Source organism: Bison bison, unplaced genomic scaffold (genome assembly GCF_000754665.1).
Source record: "Bison bison bison isolate TAMUID 2011002044 unplaced genomic scaffold, Bison_UMD1.0 scf7180017864267, whole genome shotgun sequence".
In the NCBI taxonomy this organism is placed as follows: Eukaryota; Metazoa; Chordata; class Mammalia; order Artiodactyla; family Bovidae; genus Bison; species Bison bison.
Genome location: NW_011494839.1, coordinates 779,296 through 804,802, shown reverse-complemented (window position 1 = coordinate 804,802; position 25,507 = coordinate 779,296). Strand labels below are relative to the sequence as shown.

General features: G+C 38.7%; 1 protein-coding gene across 1 annotated transcript in view; it reads left to right on the top strand.

The window, feature by feature from the left end:
- PREX2 (phosphatidylinositol-3,4,5-trisphosphate-dependent Rac exchange factor 2) overlaps positions 1-25,507 on the top strand; it is a gene marked incomplete at its 5' end in the record, with an annotated part of 302,517 nt that overhangs the window by 64,536 nt on the left and 212,474 nt on the right. The window contains 5 exons of the mRNA XM_010848488.1: positions 8,444-8,515; positions 11,702-11,824; positions 14,247-14,351; positions 19,538-19,639; positions 22,831-22,992. Of these exons, the coding sequence (XP_010846790.1) occupies positions 8,444-8,515; positions 11,702-11,824; positions 14,247-14,351; positions 19,538-19,639; positions 22,831-22,992 (564 nt within the window). The remainder of the gene's footprint in view (positions 1-8,443; positions 8,516-11,701; positions 11,825-14,246; positions 14,352-19,537; positions 19,640-22,830; positions 22,993-25,507) is intronic.

Below are 25,507 nucleotides of genomic sequence, written 5' to 3'. Positions count from 1 at the left end.
ACAGAGTCAAAGCTATGGTTTTTCCAGTAGTCGTGTATGGATGTGAGAGTTGGACTATAAAGAAAACTGAGCACAGAAGTTTTGATGCTTTTGAACTGTGGTGTTGGAGAAGACTCTTGAGAGTCCCTTGGACTGCAAGGAGATCTAACCAGTCCATCCTAAAGGAAATCAGTCCTGAGTATTCATTGAAAGGACTGATTCTGAAGCTGAAACTCCAATACTTTGGCCACCTGATGGGAAGAACTGACTCATAGGAAAAGACCCTGGTGCTAGGAAGGATTGAAGGTGAGAGGAGAAGGGGACAACAGAGGATCAGATGGTTGGATGACATCATCAACTCGATGGACACAAGTTTGAGCAAGCTCTGGGAGTTGGTGATAGATGGGGAGGCCTGGCGTGCTGCAGTCCACGGGGTTGCAGAGAGTCAGACATAACTGATCGACTGAACTGAACTGAAGGTTTTAAAAGACTTTTTATAATGTTGAGGACATTCTCCTTTATTCTTAGTTTGCCAAGAGCAATTTTTGTGAATGGCTGTTAGATTTTGTCAGCCTCCTCTCATGCATCTGTTGATAGGATTATGTGATTTTTCTTCTTATACTATTGATGGCTTACATTAATTGATTTTCAATGTTGAACCAACTTTGCATACCTGGAATACTCCCATTTTTCCAATGGTTTATAGTTTTTTTTATACACTTTGGATTTTATTTGTTAAAATTTTGTTTAGGATTGTTGCATCTAGTTTATGAGTGATATTGGTGTCGTTTTCCTGTGAGATCTTTGTCTGATCTTGCTATTAGGAATGCTGACCTCACAGAACAAGTTAGGAGGTATTTCCTCTACTTCCGTCTTCTGGGAGAGACTCGGAAGAATTGATGTAATTCTTCCTTTAACTGTTTGATAGAATTCACCAGTGAACTTGTTCGGTCTGATGCTTTGTATTTTAGAAGGTTTATAAATATTGATTCAGTTCCTTTTATAGATAAAGTCCTACTCAAATTGTATTTCTTTTTGTGTGAATTTTGGCAGGTCATGTCTGTCAAGGTATTGATCCATTTCATTTAAGTTATCGTTTGCAGTCGTAACATTTTTCATAATATTCCTTTATTATCCTTTTAATGTCCATGCAGTCTCTGTTGATGTCCTGTTTTTCATTTGTTATTAGCTTTATTTATTTTTGCAAAGAACCAGCTTTTGGTTTTGTTGAGTTTTGGTGTTGATTTTATGTTTAAAATTTTTCTGATTTCTTCTCTAATTTTTATTATATTTTTTCCCCCTTTTGCTGACTGGATTGTTTGTTCTTCTTTCCTAAGTGAAAGCTTAGATTATTGATTTAAATATTTTGTAATGTATGCTTTCAATGCTATAAACTTACCTCTGAGTTCTTCTTTTGCTGCTTCTTAGAAATTTTGGTGAGTTGTATTTTCATTTTCTTCAAAATATTTTATATCTCCTGAAATTTCTTACTTGACCCATGTGTTATCTAGAAGTGTATTGTTTAATATCCATGCATTTTGGGGTTTTCTAACTATCTATTATTGATTTTTAGTTTAATTAATTCCATTGTGGTCAGATATTGTATGATATCTATGTTTTTAGATGTGTTACAATGTGTTTTATTGCCCAGAATATGGTCTCTTTTGGTGAGTTTTCCAGGTGAGCTTGAGAAGAAGGTACTTTCTGCCGTTGTTCAGTTCAGCTCAGTTTCAGATCAGTTGCTCAGTCATGTCCGACTCTTTGCAACCCCATAGACTGCAGCATACCAGGCTTCCCTGTTCATCACCAACTCCCAGAGTTTGCTCAAACTCATGTCCATCGAATCGGTGATGCCATCCAGCTGTCTCCTCCTCTGTTGTCCCCTTCTCCTCCTGCCTTCAATCTTTCCCAGCATCAGGGTCTTTTCCAGTGGGTCAGCTCTTCGCATCAGATGGCCAAAGTATTGGAATTTCAGCTTCAGCATCAGTCCTTCCAATGAACATTCAGGACTGATTTCCTTTAGGATTGAATGGTTGGATCTTCTTGCAGTCCAAGGGACTCTCAAGAGTCTTCTCCAACACCATAGTTTGAAAGCATCAGTTTTTCGGCTCAGCCTTCTATAAAGAAGTTGGAGCGTAAGGTCCAACTCTCCCATCCATACATGACTACTGGAAAAAAACCACAGCTTTGACTATATGGACCTTTGTTGGCAAAGTAATGTCTCTGCTTTTTAATATGCTGTCTAGGTTGGTGATAGCTGTTGTTGGATATAGTTATTTTATATCCAGCCAATTGATAATGTTGTTGAGTTCAGTTATATACTTACTGATTTTCTGCCTACTAGATATTTCCACTTCTGATTAAATGTTAAGTCTCCAACAATGACTGTGGACTCGTTTATTGTTCGTGGCAGTTCTATCATTTTTTGTCTCATGTATTTAGATGCTCTTGTTAGATACGTACAGGTTAAGCATTGTTATGTCTTCTTGGAGAATTGATTATCTTTGAGAACTCTTCTTGCTTTTGAGGTCTGCTCTGTCAGAAAATAATATGGCTTCTCCCACTTTATTTTGATTAATGTTAGCATGATATATATTGCTCTCAGCCTATGTGTGTTTTTATATTTATCATGGGTTTCTTTTAGATAACATATAGTTGGATCTTGTTTTTTTGATCCACGCAATAAAATGTGTTAATTGGAAAATATACATAACTCTCGGTGAATTGCTATTAAAAAGCTACAACAGCAAGCATGGATAAAAGGCCCTTCATATTGCAGGATAGATCAATGGGTTTTAACAAAGCAGAGTACAAAAGTTCACTGATATGATGTCATATTCCACATCATGACGACCTTCAAGAAACTATCACTTACTGAATTTTGATGTTGTTTTAAAGAAGAATATTCACAATGCACTGAAAATGTTCTAGAAATGAACATATTTTTTTCTTTTCCAACTCTGATTGAAATGTTTCCAGGGATTCCCTGGTAAAGAATCCAGCTACCAATGCAGGAGACACAGGTTCCATCCCTGATCTGGGAGGATCCCACATGTTGTGGAGCTGCTAAGCCTGTGTGCCACAACTATTGAGCCTGATTCCTAGAGCCTGGGATCTGAAACACATTATGCAACTGCTGAAGCCTGAGTTCCCTCGAGCCCATGTTGTGCAACGATAGAAGCCCATACACTGCAACTAGAGAGTAGCCCCCGCTCGTGGAAACTAGAGAAAAACCTGCACAGCAACAAAGACTCAGCCCAGCCAAAAGTGAAGATAAATAAATACATTTAAAAAATAAAATGTTTCCAAACAACGTGTCACAACACATTGAAGCATATGAGAATCCAGATGTCTTCTATTAAGCCAGACATTAAAGAAATTTGCATTCCTATGAAACAGTACCATACTTCTCACTGAAATTTTTTAGGAAAAGATAACTGTTTTTCTTAAAAGTATGTTAGATATGTTAACATATAATTGGTTTATAATTGTTAATTTAAAATAAATTTATACATGATTTTCTGGATAAGAAATAATAAAATTTTTCTTAGTTTTAGTTTCTAACATATTAAATATTGATAGATATGTTACACAAATAAAAGCTCTTTGCAGTTCTCCATCATTTTTAAGAATGTATAGGAGTCCAGAGGCTCAACCATTTAAGAATCACTGCTGAAAACAATGCCTGGCATGCAAATTAAATACAATATTGTAGCATTTTGGCTAGTAGTTAATAGTTATAATACATGCATGATATGTATTTAAATTTACAGATATTAGCACCACAATATGCATGTCTGTTACTTTTTTCCACGGTAAAGGAAGGAGTTCTACTTCAAAATTGGAATCAGTGGGTCTTCAGGCAAAAATGAGATCCAGTGGAGTGGAAAATTTATGAAGGGTTCACCAAAGTATATTAAGGGAACATAAAATGTAACTCAGATGAATTGAGCTGGTATTTTCTAGCTTAAAAAAACATATACGCTTCTTTGGTTCAAATCCACCTCCTTTTCTCAGCAAAACTTTAAATACCTTTAAACCTCTGTGGCTACCAACTCCATTTTCTTATTCTCCATTTATTCTGTACCCATTCCTTTGGTTGCACCATGGTCAAGATCACCAGTGACCCACCTTGTGTTGTCAAGTCACATATCTGTTCGTACTTAGCAGAATTCTCTGCACTGTTAAAGCAATTGACCACTTCTTTCCTGAAACTCTCTCTCTATTGGCTTTTGTGACACCGCACTCTTCTGATTTTGCTCCTGCTTTCCTGGCTTCTTTGGTTTCTCTTCTTTTACTTGACTTGTAAATGTTAAAATGCTCTCAAGGTTCCGTTCTGGGGCCTTTTTCCTTCTCTGCCTACATATTTTCTCCAATGAATAGGAGCCAGCTGTCTCTTCTCTCTTCCTTGAGTTATGAAGACTGTCCCTGAGTTACATCTTCCTGCCAGTAGCACTCAACCCTTTAACTTTAGCTTCAATCTCCCTTTAGAAAAAAGATCAGTACAGCTGACTCCCTACTTGAGACTTCTACATCGGTGTCCAGTAGGCATCTCAAACTCAACATGGCTAGAACAAACTCTGATTCTCCCACTCCAACAACTACTCCCCCTTCTGACTTCTCTGTTCCAATTAAATGGTGCCACGGTCAACCAGGAGTTCAAAGCAAACTCCACTGGCAAGCCTTTTTCTTTTCTTGAAAAAAAAAAATTACTTGGCTGTGTCGGATCTTAGTTGCAGCATGTAGAATCTAGTTTCCTGACCAGTGATCGAACCTGGGCCCCTGCATTGGGAGAGTGTGGAATCTTAGTCACTGGACCACCAGGGAAGTCCCAAGCCCTTTTCATTTATTTAGAGTTTTGTCTTTCTCTCAGGAAGACAAAACAAAACAGTATCTTCCAAAAACTTTTGATGTTGTAATCTTAAGTTAAAGAGGTAAAGGAAATACTTGGTCTTATTTTTTCCACCTATTTTCATTAAATGAAAATACGTTTTCCCTGCAGTGGCACAGCTGCTCTTTAAATTTTCCCTTTTCACCTTCATATGTAAAATTTATACATCTCTATTCATATTGAATAGCCACAATTCAAGGTGACAGGTTAATGCTAAGATCATTCTGAATGCAGAATATTTATAGGAGTAATAAGGTTTAATGCTTATATGATATGAAACTCAAATTGGCATCAGGTATCTGGAATTAAAAGTGTGAACTGTTAAAAATCTGTGTGACTTTGGAGGGTGGTTTGTGTGTGCATTACTGATGAAAAGAGGGAGAAAGACAAAAAGAGAAAGATTATAATTTAGTACACTGAAATGATAAGATAAGCAAATGCATTCTGAGATAAAACTCATTATGGACTTTACTTTTGAGCTGGTAGTGGCCCAGATGGACAGACAGGGATGAAGCTGGCATCTCCCTATTATATCTGAATGAGTTTTCTTCCTTCTTTTGATGATGTGGTAGCAAATTTGTGACTTCTTTAGCTTTCTTTAACTAATGTATGGCATTTAATATATTTTACCAAACTTGTTGAGAGGAAAGCAATGTGAAGCAAATTGAAGAGAAGATGAGGCATTCTGAAACTCTTCAAGTCTTATACACATTGAAAAGTTTGAGGACCACTGGCATTAAAGCCATTTTCTGGTCCTTATTTTCCTTATATTTGTATCAGATTGAAGATGATCTAATTCCGATGAGATTCTGAATCGGTGAGAATGAATGAATAGAGAGATAAAACAACATACTAAATCTCATGTATTTTTGTGACTAGAATATTAATGCTGCCTTGATTGACAGGAGAATGATGAAATACCCCAATTACCAAAGTTTGAAAGGACTCTATAGATTCTGGTTATTAAAGTTTGATGCTGTAAACACATCATTTATCTTCAGAAAGGAAGACTGACACATTTTGTAGAAAATGTCAGTTTTCATGAATTTGCCCTCTCAAGCAAGCATCTAAATTCTGCCTTCACTGCTATATAAGATGAGGCTCTTGGGAAACATAAATGCTTGGTTAGAAATGCTAAGAAGTTCCAGGTTTTGTTTCACATGCAGTTAAACAAAAAGTTCCATATTGTCACGGAGGATAAGAAGATAAAATGTCAGATAAAGATAGAGTTTACTTTATTAGGTTGTATGTTTCCTTTTGCCTCATAGTTTGATTCATTGTCACTACTCCTTTCTTTAGTTTGCTGGTTTCAGAATGTGACTGAGTTTAGTTTATGATGATAAGATTTATAAATGTAGAGGTGAAGTTTAAGTTTTGCTTGCACGAGAGGTTCTGTTTCCTACGTGGCCAATATGAAATGTAAACTCGGCGGTCAGAGCATCATGCTGTTTCATGACTAAATGGGAAGAGCTAAGGAGCATTTTTGATAAAGATATTGTTGAAAAAAAAACTAAAATTGAAAATTAGGTTAACACTAATTAAAATGGGTATTAAAGCCAGAAAATTTGAAAATCTCTATCCATTGCCAATTATACCTAACTTTAGATAATATTTCAAAAGATTGTATTACAGATTTCTAATAAGAAAGTTAAGGTGTCATCCAATACTTTCTTATTCATTTTATTTAATTCAGCTGAATTCTTACATTGAGATGAGGCTGTTAGTACTGATGTGGCTTTAAAGTTATGGAATCTGAAACGTGAACCCACTGAATCAGGAATCAAGATGGTGCTGAAGCTAAAGCTAGGAGTGAGATCCTGCAGTTCAGTTGTTTTGTTTCTTTTAGATGGTTTTGTTTTTCTCTTTACACAAGTTCTACAAAAGTTTAACATGCACACAGCCAGATATTCTGAAAATAAGAAAGTGTACAAAGGTCACTTTCCTACCACCTGGAAGTACTCACTGTTTGCATTTTAGTGTGTGCCACGTATTTTTCTTAGTATGAATGCACTCTGACATTATGCATGTGTACACATATATGTGTGTATATATACACATATGCATATGTATGTAAAAGTGTGTATGTATGTGTGCATCCAGTATGCTTAGTCGTATTTCCACCAAACAATAGTTTACAGACCTCTTTTTTAGACAGACATATGTATATATACTTTTCATCTCATTCCATTTCTGATTACACTTTTCCCCAGTATTCTGTAGTTTGCTTGTACCATAATATATTAAATGATCCCCTTAATGATGAGCTTTTAAGTTGTTTCCCCTGTTTTTGCTTCTATAATCAATACATTGAAACCCCTTGTCTGAAAATTTTCTTAGGATAAATTTCAAGAGATAGAATTGCTGGGTTAAAGGAAACGCCCACTTAGAAATCTGAGATTTATACTAAGTTGTCCTCAGAAGTGTTGTGTCATTTTGTATTGTTATTAGCAATGTCTTGAGGGTGATGATTTTGGAATATTATGAACAATCCTTTGTTTTGTTAATCTTTTAAATCTTGGTAAATATGGGATTCCCTGGTGGCTCAGACAGTAAAGAGTCTGAGAGAGAGAGAGTCTCTCTCTGCGGGAGACTTGGTTTTGATCCCTGGGTTGGAAAGATCCCCTGGAGAAGGGAATGGTAATCCACTCTGGTATTCTTGCCTGGAAAATTCCGTAGACAGAGGAGCCTTGCATGCTGCAGACATTCTTACAGTAATTTTCATTTGTTTGGTGGAGTATCTCCAGATTCCTTCCAGCTTCTGTGTGCCCTGACTTAACAGGCAGTGGCTGGAGCTCTTAGGACAGATAAAGGAAGGAATGATCTCCCCTGGTCTTTAAGTAGTTAATGGACCTTGTTTTGAGGACCCAGACCAGATTTGCTGGATGGAAAATCATTTTTTTCCTTCTAAACATTTGTAAGGCCCAGTATAAATAACTCTTTTTTTTTTCTTTGTAAAAATAATAGCTTATTTCATCACGGGCTTAATGACCACCAGGAAGAGTCTAGATCTTTGAAATACTAATGAACTTATTTGCCTACCATAGGGCTTTAGAGAGCTCTGAACCTGATCCCAGAAATACAAAAACTCAAGGCAGGCAGGAGAGGATGGGGAATTCTTCCGTTCCTTCTTGAAAGTCTCTTTTTCTTTCTCCCTTCCTTCCTCACTCCCTCAATCTCTCTCACTTGTAAAGGGATCCCTTTAGAATTTCTGGCCCTTTTGTTGTTATTAGAAGTCCCCTTTTGGCTAAATTTTGGTCCTTTGTGCTTCACAAGACTTAGATGTTTAGGCAACATTTGACTCTAAGTATCTTACTGCAGAACTTTGAGATCTTGGTAAATACATTTAATTCATATCCACATGATCACTTTTGGCCCTGTCCCAAAATGTAAAGGAAATATCCCCAGGTAGGAGAAACAAACAATGCACAAGGTTTCTGTCTTTTATTGATATAACAAAACTATTGCACTTGATAGTTACTGGATTCTTATAAAAAAATAATTGATTCGGATCAACACTCGGTTACTTGATTAACCCCATGTTGTCTTCATAATATCTTTTCCTGTTTCCTGCAGGCGTTCTTGCACCGGATGAACCAGTGCGCAGCATCGAAGCTTGACAAAAATGTAACAGAAGAAACTGTGAAGGTGAGGAGGTGCAGCTGGCCCTTGACCCCAGCACACGGTCCCCTCAGTTAAAATGTCACCTGTGGGGTATTACCTCAGGGCTTGTCCACTTCTCTCCAGTTCCAGTATAAGTTGTTTTTTTAAGTCTTTATTGAATTTGTTACAATATCGTTTCTGGTTTATGTTTTGTTTTTTTGGCCACTAAGCATGTGAGATCTTAGCTCCCTGACCAGGAATCGAACCCTCACCACCTGCATTGAAAGGCAAAGAGTTAACCACTGGAATACCAGGGAGTTCAGTTCAGTCACTCAGCCGTGTCTGACTCTTTGCCACTCCATGGACTGCAGCACGCCAGGCTTCCCTGTCCATCACCAACTCCTGGAGCTTGCTCAAACTCATGTCCATCGAGTCGGTGAAGCCATCCAACCATCTCATCCTCTGTCTTCCCCTTCTCCTCCTGCCTTCAGTCTTTTCCCGCATCAGGGTCTTTTCTAATGAGTCAGTTCTTTGCATCAGGTGGCCAAAGTATTGCAGTTTCAGTTTCAGCATCAGTCCTTCCAATGAATATTCAGGACTGATTTCTTTTAGGATGGACTGGTTGGATCTCCTTGCAGTCCAAGGGACTTTCAAGAGTCTTCTCCAACAACCACAGTTCAAAAGCATCAGTTCTTTGGTGCTCAACTTTCTTTATGGTCCAACTCTCACATCCATACATGACTACTGGAAAAACCATAGCTTTGACCAGATGGACCTTTGCTGGCAAAGTATTGTCTCAATGAAACTATGAGCCATGCTGTGTAGGGCCGTCCCACATGGACAGGTTATGGTGGAGAGTTCTGACAAAATGTGGTCCACTGAAGAAGGGAATGCAAACCACTTCAGTATTCTTGCCTTGAGAACCCCATGAACAGTATGAAAAGGCAAAAAGATAAGACACTGAAAGATGAACTCCCCAGGTTGTTAGGTGCCCAATATGCTACATATTGGGAACAGTGAAGAAATAACTCCAGAAAGAATGAAGAGATGGAGCCAAAGCAAAAACAACATTCAGTTGTATAAGTGACTGGTGATGGAAATAAAATACGATGCTGTAAAGAGCAGTATTGCTTAGGAACCTGGAACATTAGGTCCATGAAACAAGGTAAATTAGAAATGGTCAAACAGGAGATGGCAAGAGTGAACATCGATATTTTAGGAATCAGTGAACTAAAATGGACTGGAATGGGTGAATTTAACTCAAATGACCATTATATCTACTACCGTGGGCAAGAATCCCTTAGAAGAAATGGAGTAGCCCTCATAGTCAACAAAAGAGTCCAAAATGCAGTACTTGGATATAGTCTCAAAAATGACAGAATGGTCTCTGTTCATTTCCAAGGCAAACCATTCGGTATCACAGTAATCCAAGTCTATGCCTCGACTAGTAATGCTGAAGAAGCTGAAGTTGAACAGTTCTATGAAGACCTACAAGACCTTCTAGCACTAACACCCAGAAAAGATGTCTTCTTCATTATAGGGGACTGGAATACAAAAGTAGGAAGTCAAGATACCTAGAGTACAAGGCAAATTTGGCCTTGGAGTACAAAATAAAGCAGGGCAAAGGCTAATAGAGTTTTGCCAAGAGAACTTACTGTTCATAGCAAACACCTTCTTCCAACAACATAAGAGAAGACTCTACACATGGACATTACCAGATGGTCAGCACTGAAATCAGATTATATTCTTTGCAGCCAAAGATTGAGAAGCTCTATACAATCAGCAAAAACAAGACTGGAAGTTGACTGTCGCTCAGATCATGAACACCTTATTGCCAAATTCAGACTTAAATTGAAGAAAATAGGGATAACCACTAGACCTTTCAGGTATGACCTAAATCAAATCCCTAACGATTATACAGTGGAAGTGACAAACAGATTCAAGGGATTAGATCTGAAGACAGACTGCCTGAAGAACTATGGACGGAGGTTCATGACAGTGTACAGGAGGCAGTGATCAAGGCCATCCCCAAGAAAAAGAAATGCAAAAAGGCAAAATGGTTGTCTGCAGAGGCCTTACAAATAGCTGAGGAAAGGAGAGAAGCTAAAGGCAAAGGAGAAAAGGAAAGATATATCCATTTGATTTCAGAGTTCCAAAGAATAGCAAGGAGAGGAATGCCAGGGAAGTATCAGTATAATGCCACAGAATAAGTTCTGTGCCAGGCACCTGTGTGGATGACAGCGAGAAAACAAGAAAATAGGATTTGGGAAAAGAAATGGAGGGTTATGAGGATGGTGTAGAAGATGGGACTTTTTTTTTTTTTTTGCCAAGACCTTGGAAGTGTTTGAAAGGAAGGAGAAAAATAGCCTCAAGTCCAAAACCTTTCCAGTCTCTGAGGGGGAGGGAGCTGACCCGTGTGTGAGAGGATTACTGGAGGGGCCTGGAAGGCAGGATGTGGGCCATTGTGACTTCCAGGCTCGGACTCCTGAGGAATAAATGATTTGGATGGTCCATTGGTGCAGAAAATGTCCGCACAATACCTTCAGCTCACAAATGTATGAGCATTTCCTTTTAAACCATAGGGAAGGAAAATTGTGAAGAGTTTTGGGGAAAAAGGCTGGGGGAAGATAGTAAATGAGAATCATGCTATAGTTGTTACTACTCATTTAAACTGTACATGTTTTCATTGATATTTATTTTGGATCCTAACTTGCCCTGTTATTTTACTGAAAGTAAAAAGTCCCCATGAATTTTATAGGCATTTCTATTTCCCATTGAATTGAGTAATCACTTTTCTGTTCTCCTTACCATGGAGTATTTTATTAATAGTTTGGGTGCTTTTGGTTGCAAGCAAAAGATTGCTGTTACTCACAGGAACATGACAATGCTTTGGCTCTCATAGCAGTAACTTCTGCGGGCAGAGAAGCCCTTCCTGTAAAGCCAGCAAGTCTGGTTTTCTACCTGCCTCCCACTGTCGTTTGTGGGATGGGACTGTCATGCTTGGATTCAGTCACTTGGGATTGTCCTGAGAACCTGGATCAGGTTTTCAGTGGTTCCCAGAATTGTGTGGGAGGGGAGCAGACGTCCAGACGGAATGGGTGCTCTGCCAGCCGGGTGGGTGGGAAAGGGCAGCTCTCCACCAGTGTTCTCAATGTGGAGAGAAAATACTATATTCCCATAGAATTTTTTTTCCAACTTGCCTCACTACTGTATTTACACATTTATTTACAGATGCTGTTCTCAAACATTGAGGACATCCTCGCAGTACATAAAGAATTCTTAAAGGCCGTGGAAGACTGCTTACATCCAGAACCTAATGCTCAGCAAGAAGTGGGAACCTGCTTTCTTCAGTTTGTAGGATCAGTTTCTGTTTATTTTAAAAGCTTTTCCCCCTAGCATTTAAGGTTTCCCTTTTGGCAAAGTAGTATGTGGGAATTCAGCGTTAGAGGTAAAATCTGACACCAAAAAAAAAAGTTTGGGGTCTTTTAAGGCCAGGGAAATCTTCCACTTAGAGCCAGAAAAGGGGAGGGGGCCTCGCATCATCCATTTTATTCAGTGCAGAATAAACAGGCTTTTCTTTTTTCCCAACGAGTTAGTTTTTCGCATCCGCTGTAGCTTTGAATTCTAATGAATATTCAGGCTGTCCATAATGAATGGATTTTTATGTTACTCTCAAACATGGAGCATTTCTCTTTTGAGGCAGAAAATCCTCACTCTTATAATGGTGTGATGAGCCTTGTGTTAGTCAAAATGTTCTCTTGTTGATTGACTTCTGACAAACCTGGAGATGAACAGACCTGGTCCCTCAAGGTACACACACGCTTGCATCTGAATTTTTCTCAGAGGCTTGTACGGAGCAGTGCAGAAGAAGAACAAGCCAGTCAGGACTCAGTTGTTTCAAATTGTATGTCATGCTTGTATGATCGTTTCCACTTCTTTACACATGATAGCTGAAATTATTTATGCAGTCGATTTGCAAGGTAAGAAGCCACCTGTATAGTGAAAATTGTTTTCAGAACTAAAGGGCATTCATACTGACGAAAGAAAAGTAATGCTTCTATTTCTATCATTCTCCTGTTGCTAATTTTCAGAATACCCGTTGGAATCCATTTATTTATCAAAATGCTATACGATTAGTGTTCTGTTTAAAAATTTTGTCATTGAAATCCATTTTCATTTTTTTTTTTATTTCTAGTTAGTCTTTTATAAAGTAATGATGGGTAGTTTCTAGATCTATATATGTAGTGAGCAGACTCTGTACATGTTATTTTAAGTATCAGAAAATATTCCGTAAAAATAATTCTATGGAAGAGAGAGACTCCTTGAGTATAGGGAGATGACACTTTCCTTGGGTACAACTCTAAGTCACGTGTGTTTGTGTCCACTTAATCCAGACTGTTCCCCTTCATGCAGGAATGCAGATCTCCTGCCAGCTGGAGTGGTTGCTGGGTTACTGAGTCCTGGGTTGCACATGGGAATCTTGCTCCCTGACATCCATTTCCTCAGTAACACACTATGAATCTGTCAGCCACGAATTTAGCCGAACTATTTCTGAAGTTTGTTTTCTTCTGGTTCATACCATCTCTTGAAATAAAGTCATTCAATCAATTTTCTGCTGGCTGTATAAAATAGCACTCAGTGTTTCTAAATGCATGTCTTAGAAATTTCAGAGGACACACTTCTCTTCTACTCTTTGATCACTACCTTTTCTGTGTCTTCCTCTTTTATTTGGATCACTTTGATAGATATTAATCATTGTCACTTGTAGAAAGAGAGCTTAGAGATCAGGGTGGTGTGACAGTTCTCCTTTTAGGAACATATCCTTTCTGTAGCACCTGTGAAGATTGTTCATCTTGCTTTTACTTGATCACTTTTAGTGATAACTCTAATTGTTGGAAAAATCGTTATATTAATCCAAAATCTGCCTGTCACTGCCCATCATGGCCTTTGCAGTTTGCACCCAGTGGTCCTAGTTTTGTGTTTCGGAGCTACAAAGATTTATAAATCCTTTTTAATAAGTATGACAGCTATTTGAAAGTAGCTGCACTTCCTTACTGGAGAAGGACTCTTGCCTTTTCCAGTACTCTTGCCTGGAGAATCCCAGGGACGGGGGAGCCTGGTGGGCTGCTGTCTATGGGGTCTCACAGAGTCGGACATGACTGAAGTGACTTAGCAGCAGCAGAAGCAGCAGCACTTCCTTACTTTTATATGCAAACAAGTATCTCTCTCTGAGATGACCTTTCAGATGTAACATCTTCAAGGTCTGTCATTATCTTAGTTGCTTGTTGCTGAATATCATCTACTTTGTCAGTGCCCCTTTTAAACTGTCCAGATTGGTGCATGTGACCTGCAGGGCACTATGTCCTATTCCTCTATGATCTGACACATGCTTTTCCTTCCACCAAAATACATTCTTCCCTCGCCCTGCTGAGGAATTGTAGATTCATCTCCCTGCTCTTGCCTGGATATGATATCTTTACTAAAGCTGTAACTGAGCCCTCCCAGTAAAGCTAAATGCTCTCTTGTCTGTAATCTGCTAGCACTTGGTTCATTTACTTTTTTGTGTGTACATCATATTGGATTGTAATGAATATAAGTCTGTCCCCTTCCTAGATCCATCCCCTTCATGGACCAGAAAAAAATAAACATATTCCTATATACACACAGTATTGCTCTTGAAATGTAGTAAACACTTAATAAAGTTTGTTCATAAACATCACCCTTCATGTTTCAAAATGGCTAATAACATGACTCTAATGTATTCTTGAATTTACAGAAAGACAAGTTTCGCATCTATGATGAATATTGTAGTAATCATGAGAAGGCACAGAAATTGCTCTTTGAACTTAACAAAATAAGAACAATCCGGACATTTCTTTTGGTAAGTATATATTTATGTGTCACCATATGCTGTTATTTGTTGATAGGTCCACTGAGAGCCAAGGAATAGCATCAGGGTAGTATTAGAACTGCTTGTGTGACATCTGTTTTTAACATATCCCTGCTATGAAGCTAGAGAGTCCTTTGAGAAATGTAAGAAGTGAGACTGTAAATCAACTGTACTTCAGTAAATGCATATAGTAATAAATTGAGTTGGCTGAAAAGTTTATTAAGTGTTTTCTGTTATATGGAAAAACCTGAATGAACTTTTTCGCCAATCTGATATATACTCTTAAAATCACACACACACACACACACACACACACACATGAAATGAATGAATGAAATGAAAAGAAGTGAGAGTTGGGAGAAGCTTGTTCATGGAGAAACACTGCCATACCCTCTCCTGGTTGACGAGTTACGAGACCACAGGTTCTTAGTGAGAGAAGACGTTTATGCCAGAGTTCACCCTTGCTTTTATATCCCTCCAGTCTCTAGAGTTTCATTTACTGCTGCTTAGAGAGCTCTAAGTAGGGCAGTGACAGGAAGGAAACACTTCGTGGGGATGGTAGAAAAGAATTTTCAAGACCGACCTTTCTCCTACATATATTCTTTATTCATTGTTCATAAAAAGAGAAAAATCTGTGTTTAATTTCTTTAGGATAGTACAAATAAATACATATTTTGGCAGTTACTTAAACATCATAATTGCCAGTGAAAACCTCACTGTAAATAGAATTCAGTGATATTTAGCAAGCTGTGGAGTGGAGAGGCCAATCTTCACCATCCGGTTTTAGAGCCTGGATCAGCTCATTTAAACTGAAAAATAAAATACCTGTTTACAACTCATTTCTACTCCCGCTGTTAGCTCAAGGCAATCACCGATTTGCTCTCCATCCCTCTAGGTTTGCCTTTTCTGGAGATTTCATATAAATGGAGTATAATACAATACTATCTTTTAATGCCTGGCTTCTTTTGCTGACTAAAATGATTTTGAGGTTCATCCTTGTTATAACATGTATCCATACTCCATTCATTGTTATTGCTGAATAATATTCCATTGTGTTTTGTTTATCCATTTGCCAGTTTATGAATAATGGGTCAACAATTGACTGTGGTAATGGTGGGCCTTGAAGATCCTTGAAGTCATTTCGGAGAGAAAGATTTCTTAGTAAAGTCAGGATATGCCCAGTTTGGGCAGTTCTAAAGAATACTATTATGAATATTCATGTACAAGTCTGTGTGTGGATATACATTTTCATTTTCTTGGGTAAATACTTAGAGTAGAATTGCTGAAACAGTGAGTTTATGATCATGTCTTTTCCTTTTTTAATAATTTCTCTAGGGAATACAATATACATCTTAACTTAGGAAGTCCTATTTCCTGAGGCTGGTTATTATTTTTTTGTTTGTTTTGTTTTTAGTAACTTGACTGGATTGAATTTGAGAATCTGTACCTTTTGTATACGCAGCCGCTGCCCCCGTCTTTACTCAGTTTTTGTTTTATAACTTAGTTTTTCCTTTAGGCGTGACTCCTCTGACTTTTTAACTCAGTGGTCAGTTGGGAATTTGTCAGAGGTAAACTGAACCTCACGATGCATCTGATTTCTGGATCTGTGTGGGAGTGTGGGGGGACACATTCACAGAGCAGGCAGTTTCCAACTCAGACCTGGGTTTTTCTTCTTAAGGGGCCATCATCTCATTTCTTCTCTGCATGTACACAGTCTGACGTTTGCCCCAAGCAGGACCGAAGTCTCGGGCTAGCGTAATTGTGAGCGTGCCCGTTTTTCTTAGGCAGTGTGCTACATTGCCAACACTCCTGGGTGTGGGATTTTTGCCCTCTGCAGGCCCCTCTGATAGCTGGTTTGCAGGGCCAGTGCTACTGTGACCAGGTCACCATGCAGGATGAGCTGAGGATGACCCTGGTTGGTGGGGGGGAGAAGAAGGGGAAGAAAGGGAAGGGCCCAGGCAAGAATGCTACTAAGTCCTCTGTTCTTACCTGAAGTTCAGCAGTTTTTCGTGAATAAACACTTCTCAATTTGTTGACTTTAGTTGATTTCCAGAGTCCTTAAATTGTTGTCCCCCCTGCCCCCACAATTTAGTTTAGTATAACCGCTGTTTTGGGCTTCCCTGGTTGCTCAATGGTAAAAGAATCCTCCTGCAATGCAGGAGACACAGGAGGTGGTTTGATCCCTGGGTCAGGAAGATCCTCTGGAGGAGGGCATGGCAACCCACTCCAGTATTCTTGCCTGGAGAATCCCATGGACAGAGGGGCCTGGAGGGCTACAGTCCATAGGGTTGCAAAGAGTTAGACATGGCTGAAGCGACTTAGCATGCACACACGCATCAGTTGTTTGGGGGAAGAGAATTTACTGATCTCTTCTCTCTGGCATGGCCAGAGGAAGTTCCTGCACCTTTGGACTAATGGAGCTCCCTGTGAAGTCTCAGAACTCTGCTGTACCCCTCAGGGCACTCTGTTCTCAGCAGAGCTGGGTCTCCGCTACATATCCCAAGTCCCAGATGCTGCTGGTAGGAAGATCCTGGCTTTGATAGTTCTTGCCTTGGCACTAAGTGGACACTAATTATCTGGATGACTTTAGGAAATTCATTACATCTCTGGTGTCCTTTTCCTTACTCATTAAATAGGGATAATAGCAATCACCGTTTGGAAAACATTAAGGGTTTACAGATATGGGATGATGATGTTATAATTTTGGGTACTTGCATATGCCATCACCCGAGTAAGTTTTTAGGATTGGTGGATTCTCTGGGAGCTTATTTAGGAAATATATTTTCTGTCTACATAAGTAGAGAGATGACTCTCACAAGCCAGTCTAATAAGGACCTACTGTACAGCTCAGGGAACTCCACTCAGTTCTCTGTAATGACCTATATGGGAAAAGAATCTGAAAAAGAGTGGATCTGTGTATATGTATGATGGATTCACTTTGCTGTGCAGCAGGAACTAACACAACATTGTAAATCAGCTATACTCCAATAAAAATTTTAAAAAGAAATAAAATGACAACCAACCTCAGCTGTTAAGAAGGGAGTTTGTAGTCTATGTAGGACTAATGGATAAGAAAATAAAAGCAGGTTGTTGCTACTTAATCACTCAGTTGTGTCTGACTCTCTGTGGCCCCATGGACTGTAGTCCACCAGTCTCCCCTGTCCATGGAATTCTCCACAAAAGAATACTGGAGCAGGTTGCCATTTCCTACTCCAGGGTGTCTTCCTGACCCAGAGATCAAACACACGTCTCTTGTGTCTCCTTCATTGGCAAGTGAATTCTTTACCACTGAGCCATCTGGGAAGCCCCAGTAGCAAGTTAGACAGTCATGAGTTGCTTAGGGTGCTTTAGCCCAGGGCTAGGTACAGGGGGTGGCTGCATGTATAAGGAGTGTTCACTCTATGGGAACACCGAAACATCACTGGAAGTAGAATGGTATGTAGATATGTTATTAATACATAGGATTCCTTTGGGGATAGTACCATAACAGGTGGAAAGAGTTATTTTGATGACCTGATTGCAAGAGGGGTTGAAACCCCTTAGAACAGGTTTGAATGGGACACTTATTTGCTGCTCTGTCTAAGGTTGCTGGTGAAGTGAAAGTCACGGAGCTGGTTTTGCCCAGTTGGCTGCACGGATTGGAGCTGAACTCAGTTGCTCAAGGCAGTGGGGGCGGGGGGCATTGTTCTGCTTTCATCACTGTTCCTTTTATCTCCTCACTGTTCCTTTTATCTCCTTTCCTGCTCAGCACTCAGTCTCTCCTCTTGCTGAATGTAAGACTGTATTTTAAAAGATAGTGGTATACAGGTTATTATCAGTATGATAATTGAGGAGCCCTTTTCTTCCTCTGTTGAATATTTATTATCTGCTTTGTCTGTGCCAGTCACCGTGATAGGTGCTTCAGAAACAGGTTTTGACATCAGTTTCAAAACTATTTTTTAGGGAATGCCCTGGCAGTCCAGCAGTTAGGAATTGGCATTTTCACTGCCAGGGCCCAGGTTTAATCCCTGGTCAGGGAACTAAGATCTCATGAGTCTTGTGGCACAGCCAAAAAAAGTTTGTAAAAATTTTTTAAATTAAAACCATTGTTTTTTTAAAATTTTTTATATTGTCACTGCAGCTTAAACACAGAATAAGGATGAAGTGCTTAAGAGGATCAAGTCTTTATCAGCATCGATTCTCTTGACTGTCACTTTTAGTAAACGGAAGCTGCTCCCATTTCATTTCAGTGTGATTGTTGGCTTTGAGTTTTCTTCTTTCGTCTTGCCTCTGTGGAGATCATATCTGACCTCCTTCTCTGAGACTGGCTGGCCAGTGTCATTGGTGAGGTATTACAGCTCAAAGTGGCTTAGAGATCACTGGATTAAAACTGGCCTGTTTAACAGAGAGGAAAAGTAGAACCTTGAAATTGGTCCAAGTTGCACCGCTTGCCAATGGCAGGGCATGGGGAGAACCCAGTCATCTTCAGGCCTGACCTTCTGCATCACTACACAACCTCTCCCTAAGCATGATGTGTATATGCACGTGTGCATCTGTTTATTCATCCGTCAGCACATCCATCCATCAGTACATCCATCCATCCATCCATCCACTCATCCATCTCTCCATTAATTCATCCCTCCGTCTCTGTTTATTTCTTTTACTCAGCATATCCGTCCATCCACTCAACATCTCTCCATTAATTCATTCCTCCATCTTTTACTTTCTGTCTTCTTCCTCAGACTTCATATTCAGTTGGATATATGTGAATTCATTTTCAAGATAAAGACTCAAAACACAGGTCTCTAAACTGAAATGCAAAATTATTTCCTTTCTCTCCTGTAAATTTTATTTGTAACTAAATGTGCTTTTCTCGGGCTTCCCCAGTGGCTCAGTGGTAAAGAATCTGACTGCAATGCAGCAAATGTGAGTTCAATCCCTGGGTCGGGAAGATCCTCTGGAGGAGGGTATGACAACCCACTCCAGCATTCTTGCCTAGAGAATCCCACGGACAGAAGAGCCTGGTGTACTACAGTCCACGGGGTCACAAAGAGTCAGACATGACTGAGCATGTACACCACATGCATTTCTCAGAGACAGAAGTTATATAGAGACATGCTTTCACAGGTTTTCAACAGAAAAGTTTATGAGAGAATCAGGCTTAAAAATATAATTCGTTGTCTGTATTTCCACCCCAGAACTGCATGCTGCTCGGAGGACGGAAGAACACAGATGTCCCTCTGGAAGGATACTTGGTAACGCCAATACAAAGAATATGCAAATACCCTCTACTTTTGAAGGTACTTTATGTGTTTTCTTCATTGTTGCATTTCTCTTGTACCTGTATATTTTTGCTGATGATCTTTTTAAAAATAAAAATTTTCTTTTAAATAGTCTGACATTCTAAAGTAAAAACAAATACAGTTATTGGGAAAAAATAGCTATTTTGTCACTAATTTATATAGAGAGTAGGGAACAAATGTCTGGGAATAGAGACTTTTTGTGCTCTTCATAAAAAAAAAAAAAAAACTTGTTTGAGTTACCTTTAGTGTAAACACATTAGTTCCAAGATAAATCCCATTAAGTACATTATGACCAGTTTATATAGCACTTTATTTTGTCTGCTGTAAACCTGCTGTTGGTGTATTTTTTTTCCTTTCCTCAACCATTGTTGACTTCTTGATGCTAATAAAGTTAAGGCTAAGTTACATAATTTCAGAGCCTGGTTTTTCGGTCATTATTACAGGTAATGGAGTGGGTCACATGGGATAATAAATGATAGAACATGGAAAGACAGTTATAAGAAAACTCTGCCTCTGGAAGACAGGAAATGCCTATGATCATAGATCCATGGCCTCATTACAAATGATCAAAAGTTTTATTATGGAAAACACATTGTAATGTACTAAATATTGTTCATAATATAAGGATATTGAATAGATTAGAATAGCAGTTCTGGAAAGGAAATTTTTGGAAATGTGGCATCTGAATAGTCAGTTGGGGGTAGTGGTTGAACATCTGAGTTCTGAGTTCAAGTCCTACGCCTTCTGCTTACTAGCTGCATGAGTGAGATTGTAATCTAACCTTTTAAAGGCGTGGGTTTCATGTATGAAACAGAAATAATGATGATGATATGAAATTATAATAAATACCTAAAAGAATGTGTAAGTGCATGTATATCTATGTATACATATGTGTATATATGTATGTCTATGTATACATAGATATATGTACATATGTATTCATATACATAAAGGAGTACCTAATAATTGATTAAGCTATTTTATACAAATCATTTATTACTCATGTGCATTTGATTCTGATTTATTTTAATATATTAACTACTTCTTAGTATCTAAATTAAAAAACAAACTCAGAAATGCTATGGATATACTAACTGGCATTCTTAATTGATTTACTTTTTGAGAAATAGATGTTATGAATTTGAACTAAAAATACATTTTTTCATTATAGATTTTGTCAGTTGCATACATTAGATTTCAATGAAAATTTTCTTTGAAAAGGATTTCTTATTAAAAGAAAACAAGTGTAAATCACTTGGTTAGCTCGCATAGAGAGAAGCTAGCACAGGAATGTCCAGGTCTGTGGAACTGTGGCACCGTCTCCAGGGAGCAGACAGGGTTGATGCAGATGTGACTTCCATCTTTCTGGTAGTCCCTTCTTACCTCTGATTTGGTGACAAATTTGCATGCATTCTCACCACTCCTCTTATTCCTACTCCTGGCTTTGGAATCCCGAGGATTTGTTTTAAGAATCAGAAGGGATGGTGATATTAAAAGAAAGATATCAAGTCATGTGGTTGTTCTAAATCAACTCATTTCTGACCAAGGATGACCTCAGGTGGCCTCAGAGATAGGAACATGGACATATCCTTGCTTTAGGAAGAAAGGTCAATTCAGAGTATCTACAAGTCATGGAGAAATGACATCTTTTTGCTTTTTGAAAAATTATCTTCACAGATAAACAGGAAAAAACTACTTGTGCAGTATATATATTGGTATTGATATTTTTCAACTTTGTACCATCAACTGAAAAACTGAGCTGGTATTCTGTTTAATTTGGGATGGTTTTTATTTATTCATTAGAAAACATTAGGGGATTAGGCAGTGTTTTAAAGAAAAGATACCTTGGTCTTATTTGTAGAACTTGAAATTACTGGGTTGGCCAACCAGCACAGGGTTCATAGCCAGTAACTGACAGATTATTACTGGTCATTTCTTTTGCTGTCTCACAGTATCTAAATTCATGTCTCAACTCCAGAGATCTCACTTGGCACAGGCCCATGGGAGCCCCCAATTATAGCCTGTAGACTGCCTTCACCACTTCACATAATTTACAAGTAACTCTAAGACTTGAGGGTTTCTGGAGAAGCCTGCATCTCTCTTTTATGGATTTGTGATCCAGCATAACTTTTTAAACCTGACCTTGGCAGTGATGTAATGTGGATCCTTTTGGTGCTGGTTCTGTCAAACAGAGTGTGAATATTTTGAATGCAGGGTCAAAGTTGATGGCAGAATTTTCAACAATAAAGAACATCAAGAGAGCATAACAACTGCATATTTTCCCACTGTGTTAAGAATTTAGAAAATTCTCTTCAAGATTTGCCTCCGGATTTCTCTAATTGTGTTAGTTACATGATGATGGCAACTGTCGTAAGGAAACAAATGACTAATTAAAAAGCAATGTGGTCACAGCTGTCTAGACAGTGGGTGAAGATGTTTAATTTTGTGCTTCTAAATAAGACCTTTTATAAGATTAAAGATTACTCTAGTTCTAATATCCTGAATGAAAAAAAAAAAAAGAAAAAGGAAAAAAGGAAAAAGCTATTGAAGGGTGTATAGAATTCATTGTAGAGAATAAACTGAGAGAGAAACAACCAAGTTGTTGGCAAAAACAGCATAAATTGCTCCTTTAATGATGGAGTATTGCAGAATTTATAAATTACTTGTTTTACTAGAATATAAGACATTTTAAAAATTTGCTTTATTTATGACACTTTTTTATAGTTTCTCAAAAAGTGTTAGAAAGTAAGGGACTTAAATTATTTTTTAAATTATAGGATATTTTTGTTTGATGGTTTACCATTCTTTTAAACACTAGGAAATGAAATCAACATATAAAGAAGTCCTCATTTTGGAGCTCAAGTCAAACATAAAAATTATACAAACTTATAAATCATATTAAAAAATTACATGCTGTAGGTGAGATATTTGATAGTTTGAAAGGAGACATCTAATTTAGTTTTTAAAAACAACATCATTTTAAGGGAAAATTTAAAGTGACTGTGGTGTGTGCAGGTGGTGACACTCATTCAGTGTTTTTTTTGGGGTCTTGATCTTGGTGGAGTTTGTGATGTCACTTCTGAAAGTGGCTCTCACGATCCTTGCAGTTTTCGTTTCCTGGTCAGTCTGAACCTGCTGTCCCAGAAAGCTGAAGATCAAAGGGTGATTTGTGTTTTGTGTATAAACAGGAGTTGCTTAAGCGGACTCCAAGGAAACACAGTGACTATGCAGCACTCATGGAAGCTCTCCAAGCCATGAAAGCCGTCTGTTCCAACATCAACGAGGCCAAGAGACAGATGGAAAAGCTGGAAGTTTTAGAGGAGTGGCAGTCTCATATTGAAGGCTGGGAGGTACAGTCATCGGACTCAACAATTGATCTTAAAATAGTTTTGTTATGTCTTATGCTGTGCGTAGTATTACTGGCATTGGATGGAACCGAACCATAAATGGTCCTTTTTCTAGACAACGGTAGAGGGCTCTAACTATTTCCAAAAAGTGCTGTCATTATTCTTTTTAAATATCTTTAAAGGGGAGAGCCGATCACAATGGTGTATATCATAAACTTTGATAGCTCAGTGTTTGTGCAGTGTGATAATCTTTTCTCCAGTCTTAACTTCGGTTAGTTGTCCATAACCATAGCCTGAGTCCTGGAGAGAGAAAGATTCCAAACCTGTGCTCTGATATTATTATTTTCAGACTCTAAACTAGGTATTTCATGGTGAATGTTATTCTAAGTCTATTTCATCTCTCTAAATTTGAATTTCTTCATTTCGAAGATGAAGGAGCTGGCTGTGACATGATTTTTAAGGTGCACTCAGATGAAAAATTTTATGGTTTCATGATTCACTAAAGAAAGATTTTTTGAAATGACAAAAAATCCAATGAAGAGTGATATTCAGAATCTGTAATATGTTTGCAACTGTAGTAATTTTGATTGTCAGTTCATGCAGTTGGAGCTCTGTATTACTTTGTGTGCTTAGTCGCTCAGTTGTGTCTGACTCTTTGTGACCTCATGGACTATAGCCCGCCAGGCTCCTCTGTTCATGGGATTTTCTGTGCAAGAATACTGGAGTGGATAACCATTCCTTTTTCTAGGGGATCTTTACTACCCAGGGATCAAACGTGGGTCTCCTGCATTGCAGATGGATTCTTTACCATCTGAACCACCAAGGAGAGCCCATATATTACTTTAGCACTGTAATAAACTGTAATAAACTGGGCTTTCCTGGTGGTTCAGTGGTAAGAATCTGCCTGCCAGTGTAAGAGACATAGGAGACGCAGGTTTGATCCCTGGTTTGGGAAGATCCCCTGGAGAAGGGAGTGACTACCCACTCCAGTATTCTTGCCTGGTGCATTCCATGGACAGAGGAGCCTGCTGGGCTACAGTCCCTGGGGTTGCAAAAGAGTTGCACACAACTTAGCAACTCAACAGCAACAACAAAAGAATAAACTAAATTTTTTTCTTTAAATTGACTTAATTTAGATGATCAAGAGCTTTCAACTAGGATAATTTCTTATTGTTATAAAGTAAGCAGTTGAGATAATATTTTTAAAGTGTAAGAAGATTTAAAATGTTCGCACACCAGTATTATCACACAAATCCAAGGGGGTTATTTTTATCTTTAGGGCTTTATAATTAACTAATTTGTTTTTTATCTTCAATTTGTTGGTTTCCATTTAGACCTAACCTATATCCTTTCAGATTTGCAAAGAAACCTCAAACACTGACCCCAGGGAATGCTCCTATTTGTCTATTCTCACCATGAATCTTTTAAAATGCTAACTGGGATCTGAATTCTCTTCTTCCTTGTCTACATTCTTTCATTTCAAGTATTCAGGGTCACTCTTATTTCAGCATGAATGCTACTTATTTCAATCAGTTTAAATGGTTGTGTATTGTACAGTTGATTCATGATAATTCTTTTCTTGAAAACAGTTGTCCTGCTGGGTTGAGAAAAATGGAGGAAAGTTTGCTTTGCCATTCTGTTGTCACTCACACATTGGAAGAAACACCAAACTTGCTTTAAACTGCAGGATTTGTCAGTGACTTCTGCCAGGACTTTGACCAAAATAAAACCTTCATAAGACTCTCTTCGGTTCTCTCGGGAAATGGAATCTGTCATAATTTTGTTTCTTCTTCCTGTGTATCCTAAAAATTGGAGCTCCTTCAGAAATGAGAGATTCCTTTAAAAGTGTTGCTATTTCTTGCACTGTTCAGGGTCAGTTAACTACTCAGAGGAATAAGGCTGTGTGGTCCATACTGTGTCCTTCGTAGCCTCAACAGTGGCTGTCCCAGCCTCACCCGCTTCGGTGGGCTTATAGAACTTGGAGTGGGAGAGACAAATGGAACCGGAGGACAGAGGAAACTGGTGGCAGCAGATCTGATGTGACCACAGTTCCAGGTACAGGGCAGAGAAGATGAGTGTCAGTTCCAAAGAGTGGCAAGATGAAGACTCCTTGAGTCAGATTTGAAAATGATTGCCTAAGACACAGCCATCCAGTGATTTGAGAGTTTTAGGACTTTAGAGGGAATGCTGTCTGGAGCAGGGCCCAGCCAGTTGGTTGGAAACTTGTAACAAGTACCTGATTGCACACCTCAGTTCACCACATTGAGAGCGTGGGGGAAGCTTTACAGTATTCAGGCACTGTCCCTTCAGAGAAGTTAAAGAGAAACTGTGATCTGGTGAGACTCCAGAGGCACAGAAAACAAAGGGACACAGTCATGGAGGATGAATTCAGGCCCTGGTAAGGTAGTCGGAATGCTTAGGGCTTTCTTTGAGTTGCTAACAGGGATTTTTGCTCAGCTTACAGACAGCTTTATGTGTGTTCAGAGTGACTCTTATGGGGTTAAGACAAGACCAAGAA